Source organism: Nannospalax galili, unplaced genomic scaffold, assembly GCF_000622305.1.
Source record: "Nannospalax galili isolate Female #2095 unplaced genomic scaffold, S.galili_v1.0 scaffold648, whole genome shotgun sequence".
Classification (NCBI taxonomy): domain Eukaryota; kingdom Metazoa; phylum Chordata; class Mammalia; order Rodentia; family Spalacidae; genus Nannospalax; species Nannospalax galili.
The window spans coordinates 7,330,782-7,347,576 of record NW_008360311.1 but is presented as its reverse complement, the minus strand read 5'-3'; the positions used below and the strand labels follow the sequence as shown (position 1 = coordinate 7,347,576).

At 44.1% G+C, this 16,795-nt stretch overlaps 1 protein-coding gene across 4 annotated transcripts in view; it reads right to left on the bottom strand.

Annotated features, from left to right (window-relative positions):
* Window positions 1–1,538: 1,538 nt before the first annotated feature.
* Kcnk2 (potassium two pore domain channel subfamily K member 2) overlaps window positions 1,539–16,795 on the bottom strand; it is a 243,405-nt gene continuing 228,148 nt past the window's right edge. For all 4 annotated transcript variants that reach the window (XM_008824862.2, XM_029559485.1, XM_029559486.1 and 1 more), the window contains exon 7: window positions 1,539–3,742. In XM_008824862.2, coding sequence (XP_008823084.1) covers window positions 3,425–3,742 — 318 coding nt within the window. In that variant the 3' untranslated portion in view covers window positions 1,539–3,424. The remainder of the gene's footprint in view (window positions 3,743–16,795) is intronic.

The window sequence follows — 16,795 nt, the reverse complement described above, 5'->3', positions numbered from 1 at the left end:
GGCCTATGGGGAACATTTCACATCCAAACCCCAGCAAGAAGCTAAAATGCTCATGAGGACCAAGTAGTCAAATGTATGAGCCTGTGGGAGACATTTCATATTCAAACCAAAAGGTGTTGGGGCCTGCTTTTTAGATGTTTATTCAGAATCAATCAATAAAGCTCTCCATGGTGATGGACACCTACAATCCCAGCAGTCCTCTGGAGGCTGAGATGGGGCGGGGGGGATAATGAGTTTGAGGCCAGCCTGGGCTACACAGTGCGTTGAAGGCTTTCCTGGGTAACAGTGAGACCTTGTCTTGAAATAAAAAGTAAAAACTGGGGCTGTGACTACAGCCCAGAGGTACAGCACTTACCCAGCATATGCAATGCCCTGAGTTTAATCCCGAGGACTGCCAGAAGGAAAAGAAAAGGGATAGTCAAAATAATCGAGTTATGAGGTTGGCAACTGCCTTCTTTAAGCTTCAACATTCCTGGGATACTTCACTATTGTTTTAGTAAGTGTTTTTTTTGAATATTCATACATGCATATAATGTGCTTGGATCTAATCCAACCTCCATTCCTCCCCATCCCAATTTTCCCTCCCGACTTTATATACACTCTCTTTTCTTACATTTAATACCCACTGAGTCCATTTAGTGCTGCCTGTATGTACATGGGTGTGGGACCATCTCGGGAGCAGTCTCTCAGGGACTAAAGTGACTCTCCCTCTCCCAGTTCCCATCGCCTGCCCTCAGCACCTAAGACAGGGGTGTGAATTCATGAGCTCCTCCCCCTCCATGCTGGAATTTGGCTGGCTTGATCTTGCACAGGTCTTGAGCATGCTGTCCCAGCTACTGTAAGTTCACGTGTGCAACTGCCCTTGTCATGTCTGGCAAATAATGTTTTAGCACAGACATCCACTGTCTGTGGCTCTTATAATCCGTCCTCCCCATCTTTGATGATCCCTGAGCCTTGGAGGACTTGTGTGGTTATCTTTTTCTTACAAACAGCAGCCACCTGTCTGTGTTCAGTATTCTGACTACCTCAGTGTCAAGCCATGTTCTAACAATGACTTCAACATAGGATAGGATATAATAGAAACAATCTTAGATTTATATGCTATTTAGAATGCCCTATTCCAAAAAGTAATTTCAGTATATCTGATTGTGGTTAGCAGCTTCCAAATAAGACTATTCCGCACGCTTTTAACAAAGGAGCGTTACAGCGTCAGAAGAGGTAATATTCCTTGAAGCAGAGGTGTGGCAGCACATGCCTAGAATCCCAGCATTCTGGATGTGAGACAGGAAAGTCACACACTGGAGGCCAGCCTGGGCTACTCTGGCTGAACAAGCAAACATCTGAAATAAAATACTTTGCCACGGACGCATGCTGAAGGCCCTGGGTTCAATCCTCAGCATGGCCCAAACCCAAACTATTTTGTGAATATTGTGAATGAAGGAACGAAAATTAATCAAGAAAATTGACATCCTGTAGTTCCACCTAGCTTGAATCAGATCTACGTTCTCACAGCAAACAGGAGCCTCGGAGAGCACAGGCTTTAATTACAAACTTTATTTGTTGATACAGTTCACAGTTTATACATGGTGCATCCCACCATATGAGTTTTCAAACCGCTATTGAGGAAATGGGCGTAGCTTTCTTTCTAAAAGAGCCTGGCTTTCTAAAATTTTGTTTAGAATTTTTGTAGGTTTATAAAAGTACTCTCAGCAAGCTAACTGAATATTTACATTTACAGCTTAAATTCAAATTTTGGAAAATATCAATCTCTTGGTGTTTTATTTTTTGAGGCTTCTGTGTTTATTTCTTAAGATTTTAATCTGAATGCCACTTGTTCACATATGCCTGGCCCTTCCCCCAAAGGAAAGGAAACTGATCTTGCAATTAAATATAGGGAAATTATTTTCCTTCTGTATTTAAAAAATATATACAGTGTACAGTAGATGTGAATATGAAAATAGAAGGAAAGGTTAGCAATTTACTGTGTGCGTTTACTGATTTTCTTTTCTGAATCTTGAAAACACCCAAAAGAATTCAGAATATAAGTTTGAGCTAAAAAGGATTATTGGCCTTCTCTATCTTAAAATAATTCTCAGGATTTAAATTGTGCTACGAGTGTTTCCTCTTATGTTACAGATGAATCATATCACCAGTCTCCACTGTTCCATGTGCAAATGTCACAATGATCGCAAGCCCAGCGTCTGTACTCACACCGCATCAGGACTCCAGAGGGACCCTTGGTCAGCTGGGACTGCACCTCCACCCCTCACTGGGCATCACCCCAACCCTTCAATTTGGCAAGAACCACTCAATAAAAGAAAATGATGTAAGCTTTCCGTACATCACGAAGTAAATGGAGGTTGGCAGTGATATGTTTATTAGCAAGTACTCCAAACACAATGCTTTGCTACTTTGTTTCATCAGAATGAATTCATACCAACTGCCTGAACTCACTTCATGGTGACAATCAATGTGAGCGGTTTTCTTCTATTAGATCTCATATATATACATCTATGTATGTATATATATATATATATATATGACACATGAGCTCTCTTCTGCCTTTAAAAATGACTAGTTATTAATAAATGATAAATTCCAAATACTGCCGGGAAAGGGGGTCTGTGTAGAGGCAGCCAAAGTCACTGGCCTGGTAATATTATGCTGTACATATATAGAGCTGTACCATTGGTACCTGAGTCAAATAAATACTCAGAGGCTGTCTCTGCATCGCCCTCCTCTGCAGTGCCTTTGACGCTAGCGTTTCTGACTGCTGCTTCAGTGCCACGCTTGGCATCTGTTCCTTCCTTGAGCATCATCAATTCAATCAATCCACACACTGCTTCCAGCAAGGTATGGAATTGGAAGGGGGGGACGAGGCGTAAAAGACGGCAGAGGTGAGCCCAGGGAGGAGGCAGGGAGGGGCAACCACACGTTCGCTAGAGAGAGTTCTGTTTCTTCATAAGATAAGGCACTGACAGAAAATTTCTTAGGTAAAAGGCTGCATAAGAACTTCTTGCCATTTACAGAAAGAAACATCGTCATCCCTAAGTGCTCTGTATCCAGGCTCAGTTAGGTAAACCCTGAAAAGTCAAGGACTGATCCCTCCAAGCTATGCGATTACCAAGACTGTTCTAATTCATTCTGAGGCCTTTATGGCACGTTAGGAAAAAGGGGGGAGGAAAACAGTCTGGGCACAAGAAGGCATCAGACATCGGCTGTCTGTCCACTCACTCAGCGGGCAGCTCATAAGCCTCCTCGAAAGAGAGTGCTGGCCCAGGACCAGGCACTCCCTGGATGGCAGGTGACCAGATGGGTGTATCTATTTGCTTTTCCTTAGAGTTCATCATGCACAATGTTTAGATGCTACCGGCAGGTCATAAAGAGCCTAGAGAACTCTCCACTGTGACTGTCCAAAAGAGAGCTACTTAATGTTCTCAATTACAGCTATCTCTTCCCCAGCACAGTGTGGTGTCAGACCATTCAAATAGATGCTCTCAGCCTTCAGTAAGGGAGGCAAGACGTCCCTCTCACTGGTCAGGTGGTTCACTGACAGGGTCCTCCTACAAGGCGTCAGCTCCTGGTTGTGGTTCCCAGCCAGCTCTGCGGAGAGCTTCCGTTTCACTGACGTGGCACGCTGGAACTTATCATAGATCTCCACACTCAGCCGCCGCCTGGTTTCTTTGAACTCCGCAGTGACGTTGGCTGTCCACTCGGCAGCGTGTGCTCTGAACTCTCCCACCTGGAGCATGGGGACCAAGAAGAGATAAGGAGCCGTCAACGCAGTGCACTCCATCCTGTACATACCTGCTCAGTGTATTTGGGGGTTTTACTCAAGAGCATACTGGTGCTCTGCAGTGGGTGTGATTAGGCCGTACAGACTAAGAGCCTAGTTCACAAACAAACGGCTCTAAGAAGACGGTGAACTTGAACTTGAGAAATCAAATTATATTTCAGAGGCATTATCTGCACCTACTTTTTGCCAAGAATCCCATCATATAAATTTAAGATGGCAAAAGTTGGGTGTAATGAAGAGCCCTTGTAATCCAGGCACTGGGGAGGCTGAGACAGGAGGGGTCTAGTCTAATTGCACAGCTCCAGGCTAGCAAGAGACCCTGTCTAAAAATAAAATAATGAAAAAGTCAGTTAATTAATTAAGGTGGAAGATGCCTGAGAATAAAAGCAGATATTGATCCCTGCCCCCCACCACATGCACACATGTACACAATACACAAATTTTAGATATCATTAAAGGCAATTTCTGAATGTTTCCAATCTTTGGGGTACATATTGCTTTCATCTGTTTGTGGCTTCAGGTACTTGGATGTAGAGCAGGTGCTGAGTCCTTGCAGAAGCTGTCACACTGAGAAAAATTCCAGAGCGTGAACCCAGGTGACTCCGGTGGGTCGGGGACCAACATTGCTGTTCACTCAGGCTGTTGGTTTTAGAGCTTAGAAATATTGTGCATGACCTTTATACCCACCCTCAAATTTGTCATGTGGAATTCTCAGTACACAAGCCAGGGGGGAAAAAAAAAGGAGTTGTTTATGCTTTCAGGGAGAGCAAAGAAAGGAAAACTGGCAGGTCTGCTTTGAGTGTCAGCTGCGGAACCCTGAAGTAAGTCTACGGCAGCTTCTCCATGGGCAGCTGTGGAATCGATTCCACCTGCCTGGTCTGGGGCCAGCAGTCACAAAGGTTTTGTCACCTAGAGGCCTGGCTGGGCCAACCAACTCCACAACCTGTGAGAACCTATGCCTCAAAGTGATGCCATTCTTTTTTGAATGTTAAAAAAATTACTTCCCAAGCACAGGAGAGTCTGCCATATGACCGAAGCCATTTACAGGTTTTTGAAAATTATATCTGTATTTTAATGTCCCAAAATAGAAAAAGGAATGATCTTTGAGGAACTTCACATTTCCATTCTTAACTAGCCAGGATTTAGTGACAGGGAATAATCTAGAATAACCTCCTAAAAGGAAGGGGTGTCTCCATTTCCCCATGTCGCACCAGTGTCCTATTTGAACTCTACTCAGGGGTTATGTGACATTGGTTCTTATACTGTCCTAACATCACACCCGCCCCCCTCCAAGGCTCAGGGACCATTGAGGAGGAGGAAGTAGAAAGAGTCTAAGAGCCAGAGGATGTGGACATCTCTAGAGAAACTGTATACAATATCTAGAGATACTGCATACATAAACTCACAGCACCTGTGTTCACAAGGTCTGCTCAAGATCAAGCCAGCCAAATACCCCTGCTTGGATGAGGGAGGGATTTACGAATTCCCACCTCTGAATGAGGAGGTATTGATAGCTGATGGCTACTGAGGGTATGCAGACGGGCCCATTTTCTTGAGGGACATGGTTCCTGAGAGTCTGCCCATGCTTCAGTGGATGAGCCTATATTCATGCTCACACAGACGCAGTAAATGGACTCAGTTGGACTTAAAATTGAAGAGCACATGAGAAGGAAAAGTGGTGGGGAGGATAGGGGAGGAACTACAGAGACTAGAGGGAGGATTTGATCAAAGCACATTATCTACTTATGATTATTGATAAAATATTTTTTGAGACAGAGTCTGCCTGTAGCCACAGCTGGCCTGGAACTTGCTATGTAGACCAGGCTGGCCTCGATCTTACAGAGATCCACCTGCCTCTGCCACCCCAGGGCTGGGATTAAGAGTGTACCACCACACCAGGATTAATAAAACATTCCTAAAGAACATTTTTGTAAGCTCTTTAGGAATTTGATGTGATATATTTTAATCATAGTCAATCTCCTCCTCCAGATCCTCTCAGATCCACCCCATCTCCCTAACCCCCCAACTTCCCATCCTCTTTTTCTAAGACCATCAAGTCCATGTTGTGTTCCCCAAACACTCTGGGATGTGGGTCCATCCTCTGGAACATAGCCAACCTACCCTCTACCCAGCCAGTGTCACACTCTTAAATAAAACTGCCTATCCCTCCCCTAGCAGCTATCAATGGCCAACAGCTTCTCAGTTAAGAAGTGGAACTTTGTGCCTATGCCCCCCACCACTCCCATGCTGGGATTTTGTCTGGCTTGAGCTTGTGCGGGTCTTGCGCACGCTGTCACAAGCACTGTGAGTTCATACATGCAACTACACTACATACTCGTGTCTGAACACTGTCTGTTGTAGTCATCCATCACCTCTGGCTCTTACAGTCTTTCTGAGTCCTCTTTCACGATGACCCCTGAGCTTTGGCAGAAGCAGTGTTCTACAGATGTGTCCCACTGAGAACCGAGAGCTCAGAAGTTGCTTATTCTGTTTGTTGGCCAGTTGTGGATCTCTGCGTTAAACCCCATCTACTGCAAAACTGAAATCAGAGGGGAGGGAAGAGGGGTTGGATTTGATCAAAACACATCACATATGTATAGGAATATTAAATAAGTTTTAAAAAGCCCTCAGTCTGGAAAGCTGAGAACTCTGTGGCATGTGTACTTATCGAGTGTACCAAGCAGGCAACATGGAGCTTACAGGGAGGAAGAATCCATCCAACCTACAACCTGCAGATGTGCTGGCTCTTGACGTTCTCTCCCCAACAAGTTACAGAACAGATGCTTAAGTGTTTAACCCTGCTTTGGGGGCAGGAGGACTCTGCTTAGCAAAGCCTAGTTAAGTAGCATCTACCAGTGACAAATCAAATCACTCAGATTTGGGTCCCTACACATCCATGCACACCGGTACATCCCCTTCCACAGGTCACACTCGCTTTCTTCTTCTTAACTACCTGTCTTTCTGTCCAGAAAATTTGTGTCTGAGATCAGAGTCCATACTGTATTCACATCTCGAGCAACTGGTGTCCAGGACCATGAAGGACAAACTTGTGTTCAGCATACACAAACACTGGCCTGAGATTTTGATATAACACATAAAAAGTTAAGAGATTTGGTTATTTCTCTGCCAACTTCAACTTAAAGATAAACTGCTAGGGAATTAAAGATTGTATGAAAAAAAATTCCACCAATTAATATGGTCTTGAAAAACCTAGTTTCCATTTTCTAACATGTCAGCTCTCCTAGTTTATAATACCAATTTGTGTAAAAAATAGTTTGCCACAGGATCTGTATGTGCCCGAGTCTTGCCTTGAAGTCGGTATGTTCCTGCTTCGGCTCTCCAACGACAGGCATGTACCACCTGGCAAGGCTCAGTGCAAATTCTGAAGTTCATCATAAAACAGTATTACTACTAAGAAACGGAAAAGATTCTACCTCTTACTTCTATTTTACCAATTATCTTATAAAAGAGGTGTTCACATGTTCTATTTCACAACTCATAATTTTCTAAATGAAAAATAACAAGTACAAACGTGCTCTTTTATGGGCTTTTGGTATTAGGAAGCTTAATATAATAAAGAAAACAAACCTGGCCATGGTGGCTCATGCCTTTAATCCCAGCACTCAGTAGACAGAGACAGGAGGATCTCTATGAGATCCAGGCCAGCCTAATCTACACAGTGGGTTCTAGGTCAGCTGGGGATACAGACACTGTCTCAAACAACAACAACAACCAAACAACAAAATAATCCACGTTTTTGTTTAAATAAGTATCACTCACAGAACATAGCACAAGTGATGAAGAGGACACTGAGGCGTCTCTCAGTTCTCATCAATGAAGCTCCCTCATGCAACAGAGGGCCAGGAACACAGAAGGTCACAAATGGCCAAAACACAGAGAATAAGAGTCTGCAGAGTGTGGGTCCTTGGACAGGACTCCTGTATTAAAATCCACCCATCCAGGGCTCAGGAGCCATTGTGGAATAGGGAGCAGAAAGATGATAAGAGCCAGGGAAGAGGTGCATGACCATATGGAAATGGTCCTACAGATGCCTGGGACCCTTCTCATACAAACCTAAAGCAATGGTGTCAGCATGCACAAGACCTATGCAAACTTAGGCAGACAGAAATGCAGCGCAGAACTGTGGAAATGAACAGCAGGCCCCAATCTGTCAAAGAATTATTGACAGCTGATTACTGCTGGATTAGTGCTGCTCTCAACCTTGGCCAAAGAAGCTTCTCTCTGCAATGGTCAACAGTTGATTTAGAGACTCATATATGGTCAAAGTGTTGAGAATAAATGACCATTGAGTGCTCATCCTTAAGTGGGACATCTATACACACACATCCCGCCCAAAGCTCAGGTTACACTGTGGAAGAGAAAAAAATGTAAGAGGCAGAAGATGGGGAGAAGTGCTGTGAGATGGTGTCTTCTAGGCATGGCATGGCCACTGCACTCATGAATGGACTACAGATAAGGTCACTTACACATGATCTTTGCAAGATCAAGCCAACAAAACTAGACAACATGCCACAGGCAGCACCTATTGGACTGAGTAGGCATTAAAAAAAAAAGTAAAGAAAGAAAAAAAAAAGAGAGAAAGGACATGAAGGAGAAGTGGATGTACTGGGGGTTACCTGGGGGTATGGGAGGGGAGAGTTGGGGTGAATATAATAAAAATAAATTGTTTATATGAATGAAATTGTCAAACAATAAATAAAGATATTCTTTTAAAAAATAAGTATCAATGAATACAAGAATCAGATATGACATCTAATTTATTTCCATACAGAAATGGTTAACTACAAAAAGTCACTAGCCTGCAGATCTGAGTGGGTTGCCAAGCCTCCCTCCGAGCCTGTGGTGCTGTCAGCACTGACGGCTCACTTCGTCTACCCCACTAGCTTTATTTGGGTTGCCAGCCTCTTCCCTCACGACCTATCCTCCAAGAGCTAACTCCCTCAGAACCACCTCCCTTATCTTTGATAATGGTCTTCTCTTTTTCTTTAATTTTACAAAAGGAACTTTTACTATAGAATCTGCACTTTGCTTATCAAAACCCAAATGGTAATCATTTATTTACTCATTTTGTTATCTCGATCCAGAATACAAGCTCTCTGTACATCCTCAACACTAGGTATCTGGTATATAACGGACTTTCGGTAAACACCTGCTGAATGGAACAAGCATATCACCAAAAACACAGGAACTCTCCACTCTCACACATCAGTGATCAGTAGTGGCTGTACAACCCACATCACACACTCGTTTTTCTTCTTTTCATTTCGGCTAATCCAACTTTATTTCTATTCTATCTTTGAAAAAGAAGCCTCATACTAAATTGCCTTGGAAATGGCTGTCTTTCCATCCAGTCTTGCTCCTCTTTCCATGTTAGTGTGAATGACTATCTCATGGTTTCTATCCCTAGCTGAGCATTCCTCAGCATGATGGGTGTGTTGTGGCTTGGATGAGAAATGGCTCCCCATAGGCTCATGTGTCTCCAGATGGTGGCACTGTGTGGGAAAGTTATGGAACCTTTAGGGGCTTTGTCTGACTAGAGGAAGGGACTCCCTGGGAGCAGGCCTTAAGGTTTTATAGCCTGGCCTCTCCCACTCTGCTTGCGACTGCTGGTGCAATGTGAACAGCCTCCTTGTGCCCCTGCCCCTGCTTCCATGCACCCCCTGCTGGGAACTGTTAGCCAAACAAACCCTTCCTTCTGTAAGTTGCCTGTCAGGCATTTTATCACAGTAAGCACAGCAATGTACAAAGAACCCAATACAATGGGTGTGTGATGTCATACTGATGGGTATTTGGGTGGCTTTCCTTTGCACGTGTATGATATTAGAAGTGTTCAGTGGACATTCTTGTAGCTGTATCTTTGCTAAGGTGTTCTGCTTATTACTAAACTGAAAACTCAGATAAAAAAGGGAATATTTTCCAATTTTGCAGATACTGAAGTTTCCGATTTTGCAGGGGAAGCATTTGAGTTTGAGCTCACAGTGTGAATACTAACTCTACCACACGGTCACCGTGCATCTGTGTCTCTCTCTGCCTTAGTATAGTATCTTCTTGAACTGAAAATTAATGGAGCTCTCCCCATAGAGTGTTGCAACAATCAAATAAAGTAGCATTTCTCAGAGAGAAATGTCAAGCACATATGTGCTTATACAAACCCCAGGCCTGGCCACCACCCTGTAGCAGACCTGTGTTAATGAGGACCACCCTTTCTCCTGAGTGCTAACTGAGAATTACTTTCAATCAGAATTCTTGGCAGCTCCACTATTGGTTTTCTGCATAGCCACGTGTAAACTCTGTTTCCAAGACCAAAACAACAAGAACAAAACACCTAATTCTTGGCACTCCACAGAAAGTGAAATATCTGAATCCTCTCTTCGCAGCAACTTGAAACTGAGGCGGTCGTGAGAAGTTGGAGAGAGCATAGAAATCTCCCTGAGCCTTCACCTGAATTTTCTCAAGAAGCCAATTTCACAAAGTCACCAGGGTCTTATAGGTTGCTAACAGCAGTAAACACTCTTCAAAGCCAAATGCAAGTTAGTCCTTCTGTTGATTAAGAAAAGATCAACTGCAAGGAAAGCTCAGGCTTGCCCCAGCCCATAGGTGCGTCAGTCTCCTATCTAACTGTATTTCATCTCTGACAGGGCCAAGTATTTCTGTCCACTTTGAGAAGCAAGTATTTTCCTAATTTCTACAGAATTCCCAAGAGTGGCAAAATAACCTCTAGAGAACATAAGAGCTGAGGTAAAAATAATCAGAAATGGGCAGAGAAATGGGGGAATGATCCAGCTGTGTAATCACGCTGTGTGCCTACAGACGGCCATTTAGTATCCACCACTGAGTGTCAGATTCATTAGTATAAAATATAGGTGATGAACTACTTCGTGAAACAAGTGAGATATATGTGTGTGCCCCCCCCCGTGTGTGTGTGTGTGTGTGTGTGTGTGTGTTCTCAAAATACAAAGGACTCTTCAATCGCTGTATGTAATGAGGCTCGTGTTGATATGGAACCCAAGGATAACTTCATTATAAATTCTAAGACTACATACCTTTGGAGGAGGGAAAAGCAAACTTGAACTATATGGAAATCCACCCTGCAGCTGGTTATGCTATGAGGGTAAGGATGCCCTGCTTCCGTCTCCTAAAGAAAGCACTGACTTGACCAAGAAAACTGTGCCCTTGGGCTACTTACCAAAGCCAGTCACAGCGATTTCCTTCTATTCTGCCACATCTCCACCGCTCTCTATGACACTGAATTTAAGAGGCGCAACTGTCCAAGCTCAAAGACTGACAATACAGAGGACAAAAAGTCCCTCAAACACCAAATCGAGGAAGAAAGAATATTTATCCTCACTCTTTAAGAAAAAAAAGCAGAGTCCTGCAGTACAGAATCATTTTTTAAAATGTTTTATTATTTTTATTTTATGGGTATGAGTGTATTACCTGCATGTATGTGGGTGCACCCGTGTCGTGCAATGCCACGGAGGTCAGAAGGCTTCGGATTCCCCTGGAACTGGAGTTAAGGACGGTTTGTAGCCACCATGTGGGTGCTGGGAATCGAACCCGGGTCCTCTGCAAGAGCAGTCAGTGCTCTTAACCTCTGAGCCATCTCTCCAGCCAGCCCCCAGAATCATTTTTAATAATAATAAAATCATATATTTAAGACACAGAAGTGCAGCTTTGGGGTTTTGTTTGTTTTTGAAACAGAGTCTCCCTGTAGCCCCAGCTGGCCTGGAACTGGCTATGTAGACCACGCTGGCCTCAATCTTACATTGATCTGCCTGCTTCTGCCTCTGATGCAACTAAGCAACTAAGTTTCTGCTTAAGAAAAAAAGAAATTTAGAAATAAGTGCCTAATAATATCACATATACCTATAGCAGTAAAATTTTTGTTCACTGAAATGTTAATGCTTGTGGTGTTCTGGATAGTTAATCCTCATGCATTAAAGTACCTGTTTCATTGGACTTTAGCTTTAAAAACCTTACAGCAGTCTTAAGTAGTGCTTCATCTCCCCCTGACTAAACAGCTGACATTACTTAGTAACGAAGCTGTGGCCAGACACTGGACCTGAGGGATTGCCATGGAAGCTCCTCAGCTCGGCACTGTACTGAAGAGGTCCTCCCCCTGCGTTCCATCTGTTCCCAGTGTTCACGCAATCGTTATGGGAATTTGATTGACAAAACCAGGGCCGGAAGTGGAAGGCTACAACAGGCCCTTTCCTCTAGACTACCGGGATGCCATTCCGTCACTAAATTTAGTGGCCCAGTCCCCTGGTCTTCACAGGTGCAAACAGCGTCACTCTGCCTCAGTTTCCAGCTCTGCACTGTCATGCCTGTTGGCTTACAATCCAGACCAGTTCTTCTCAATCTACTTTACAGACTCATTTTATTTCACCTTCCCCTTAGCCGCCCTCATTCCTCAGGCTCTAGTCGCTCTTTCTCTCTCTTCCTGGGTGATCACTACCATCTTCCTCCTGATGATTCGTAGATCCATATCGCTAAGCCAAGGCTCTACTGAACCTGTAATATCTGACTGCATTCGGGACCCACTTCAGATGACTCCCAGGCGTCCCAAGCCCAAGCTTCCCAGATGACATCACTGAACTTCCCAAACCTGGTGTTCAGAGCTGCATACCCCACCGTGGCATCTTCAGGCCTGGGCTTCCCAGGGTGAACTCAGTTACCGTCCCTCGCTCTTCTGCTTCCTCAGTCTCACATGCAGTCACTTCCAGGCCCTGTAGATCCCCACCTTTTCTCTCAGCTCCTTCACAGGGGTCCATTCCTGTGCCTGAGCCATCTCCTCTGGATCACCGCAGAACCTCCTATATCTCCCTTTCTGTTTAAACACATTCTTCACACTGTAGCTGCTGCTCCCTTCACAAGCTGCAATCTCTGGCCCCCTCACAAACCAGTCACTGCTCTCCTCATGAAAACAAACCAGCAAATTGCTTTAGCTCCACACGATGCCTTACAACAAAATTCTAATTCTCTCAAGGCGCTCATGCAGTCTGGAGCCCACCTGCTGCTCAGGACTCAACTCGAACCACCCTCTCAAACTCCAGGCCTAGGAACCATTATGCGCCTTCCTCTCCCCACACATTCTGCTCTAGCTTTCACCTCTAGGACCTGCCAGTGTCTGTGGAGGACAATGTTTCCCAGTTCCTCTGTGATAGTTCCTGCACACAGTCCTCACTTAGCCATCTCCCCGTCCCCTGGACTATATTATTCCTCAGGCCACTCTGTACCGTCTGTCCTTCCCTCCCAGCGCTCTCGGCACAGCTTATGACAACTGCTGGTTTAATTTGTTTCTCTGGCTTCGTGACAGTAGACAGACTATGCCACATCCTGTTAGGTCGCTCCAGTTCCCAGAAGAGCGTATGCACCGAGAATTCAGGCAGGATTGGTTGGACAAAGAGGGTGAAATGGATGCAGACAAATCAATCAGATTCTTCATACATAATCAGGTAGAAAGGAGTCTGTTTCCTCGCTCTGATGAGATAATCTTGGTCTTCTCTGCAGGGAGATGCAGCTTGCAAAAAGCATCCATGGCTAGCTAGGTCCAGCATGCGTTTCTTCAAAACTGTCTTCTTGGTTATCATAGAACCTCCCTACCAATCAACCCAGGAGGACGGTGATGCTGTGCTGCCCTCAGAGTGAAGATTTCCACACCTGTACAGACCCTTCAAATCAGACTTACTCTGTCTCCCCCCTCCCCTTACATCCCCTAGGCATCTCCACCTCCCCCACTGCTTTGCACGGTGATACCTTTTAAGCAATCCCAGAAACTGGCCTTTGCCACCTGTGATCAGGGGACTAGTCCAGGAAGGCCCTGGAGACACACCTCTGGACATGTCTGTGGGGGCATTTCCAGAGAGGGTTAACTGAAGAGGGAAGATCATTCTGAATATGGAGACACAATCCTGTGGGGAGCTTTGGGGACAGACTAAACAAAATGGAAAGGGAGAAAGGCAAAGCTAAGCACCAGTACTCATCACCCTCTGCTTCCTGACTGCAGACACGACCCTACCAGCTGCTTCACGAAACTGCCTTCATGCCTTCCCTACGCTCAAACTGTGAGTGACAAGAAATCCTTTTTTAAGTTGCTTTTTGTCCGGTACTTTGTCATATCAATAAGTAACTAATACACCATCTGTATGAGAAGCATTCTCTAAAGTTAAAGATTAGCAATTTCACCTTAGAAGAACCACTAACATTTTCCTTGGGAACTACAGACATTTGCTTAGAGTCTGACAACTTTTCAAGGCAGCAAAGCATCCCAGTTATGGACGACTGTTACTTGACTCCCCGACCCTGTAGTCCTCTGGTTCATCACATTATTCAAAATAATACGGGGAAGGCCCTTATAATCACAGCAATATATTTAAAAATAAGTACTTGCCATATTCCAACATTTTTCTAGAAATTTTCCTAAATCACCTGATTGATAGGATAGACTAAGGAGTCTAACTCTACACATAACTTTTCTGGGTATTTTCAATTTAGAAAGTATATAGGAAGCTTATTAGTGTTCACAGGAGGATTTACCACTCCATTGTCTCCAATCACTTACAAGGCAGAGTCCCCGAGAGTCAAGGTCACAGCCTTCTTCCTTTTCGATTTCAACCTCTCCCTGATCACTGTATCACTGCATCCAAGATAGTACTTGGAAAATAGTAACTCAGAGAGATACACTTTTCTTTTGCCTTGATGGGCTTGTTTCAGAAATCATGCACATTCTGTGACTCTTGTCTGACAGTCACCCTCCTTGAGAACACCAGGACCTCCCCCATCAAACTGACACTTGCATGATACTGATTCCTCATTATATGTTGGCGCAGCACAAAGAGAAAGCAACCAAGAAACAAATTTTAACTGTTGCAAAACGTTCATATCCTTTGCTAACAGCCAGTAATTCATAGAAACTTACTCTGCTCAAGAGTTTCTAGCAAAGGAAAAAAGTGAGTATTTAAGAAGTCATTTTCTGAACCATGTAGACTAGAGATTAATAAATGTCATGTGAGCTATATCAATGCTTACACCTGTAGGAACTATTTTCTACTTACATGATGGTGTTAAGTAATTAAAAATTATGTTTCATAACTTATTACAATACACAATAATGAATGCATATAAGTAAAACAGTAAAAATGGAAATTACATATTGTAACAACTGTGTATCTATTAATCCACAAGTGCTGGGATCATGCTAGCTTTTGTAAGGTGCAGTCGTTTCTGAGTGGCTCTGTTCTCTTGTCAGTCTTTCCGTGAATGTTGGTATCTACGCAGACACAACGGACAGCGCAAAAGCACAGAATAAGCAGAGAAAGGCAGAGACTCCTGAGATGCTGTGGTTTTGCTCAACACAATGTAAATATCAGAACTGGTCTGCCGTGGTCCCTGGAGTTTATCTTATCTGGATATCAAAGTCCAAAAACCGGTGGAATCCTTAATTTCATAAAGAAAATAAAAGCGACAGAAATTCCCAGCACTTGGGAGGCAGAGGCAGGCGGATCTCTGGAAGTTCGAGGCCAGCCTGGTCTCCATAGTGAATCCAGGCCAGCTGGGGCTAGAGGAAGACCCTGTCTCAAAAAGACCAAAAAAAAAAAAGTGACAGAAATTGAGTCTAGATTTCTGAATCATATCTCAACCCCATTTACTAAAGTATGATTTGTTACACTTTATACTGGTGTGAGAAAGGAAAATCCCTTATTCTGTTTCTATGGCTGTTTAATGATCTCACTTCTGAAACTCTCTTCTCTCTCCTCTCTCTCCAGTCAGCCTTCACTGGAGTAGCACAAAGCCTACCTCTCACGACTTCAAGACATTTTTCAGTCTTTCTAGTTTGGGCAAAGTATTTTTAAATTGAACTTTTGAAAAGTGTGGTCATTGACAAGTGGTTTTCTAGAGAGATTATCTTCTTCCAAACAGCAGTACTGCACACCACCTACATACCTGACCAGAAAAGGAAAATCAATTTCTGGGAGGAAGTACTCCTGTGCGCTTTTCCCTCTGGTCTGATTTTTAGCTGTGTTTCTGTGACAAGATGACTTATACCAGCCTCACTTTTCCGTCCTTTCCTCCTCCTTTCCCTCCACACCTGGGCAGGGCCTTGTAAATGGGAAACAATTGCTCAAATACCCAGCTACCCCCAAGGCTTTGTCCTCTTCTTTAATAAGGTGATTGCTTCCATGGTAAATGTAATGGAAAAATGTCTTCTCCACAAAGGAGAAATCACGGTCCCCCAACCAGCATGGGCTACCTGGCATTTCACTCAGCCCAGGGTTACTTTACCTGAGCTTGGTGGCAGCTCTCTGCTAGAGGGCCCCCAGTACTGACAAATGCTGTCATATGAGTTCCATTTTCCACACAATTCAGCAACTAGTCACCAAGAAGCTGGACATTATTTTAGATCTGCTGCCTAGTGTATCTATCTTAACTTGGGATAGTCATCAAATTTAGAATAGTGCCAAACAAAATCATTTATTTACCTTAATTATGTACCAAACATTGACTAATTTGAAGGCAATGTGACATTATGTTTTCAGTGGCTGCCTAAACTATGTGCACTTGACCCCCTGAACTGGCCGAAGCTTTGGCTCCTCTGTCCCTTTCCACAGAATGGAAATCCCAGCACCGTCTGCTTCGGTGTCCCAGCCAACAGACGTCCACACCCATCTGCTGCCTGTGAGACCCCATAATCCACTACTGAGTTTTGGGTTCCAGTCATGAAGAGTGGAAATTCAAACCTGCATGTATTCTAAATGGCCCATCGCCAAAGGATGAGTACGTGCCCCAATAACATTACTGTCATTATCTGCAGACACTTCAGGACGGAGCTCTGTGGTGTCTGGGGATACAGCCGGGGCGTCTGTTGCTGTTCTGGGTCGAGAGCAATTTGTACTTTCTTTCCCTCAAAGCCCGTTCTGTCATTCCCACTTATGTACAAGGGCATTTCCTCCCTCCCTCCCTCCCTCCCTCCCTCCC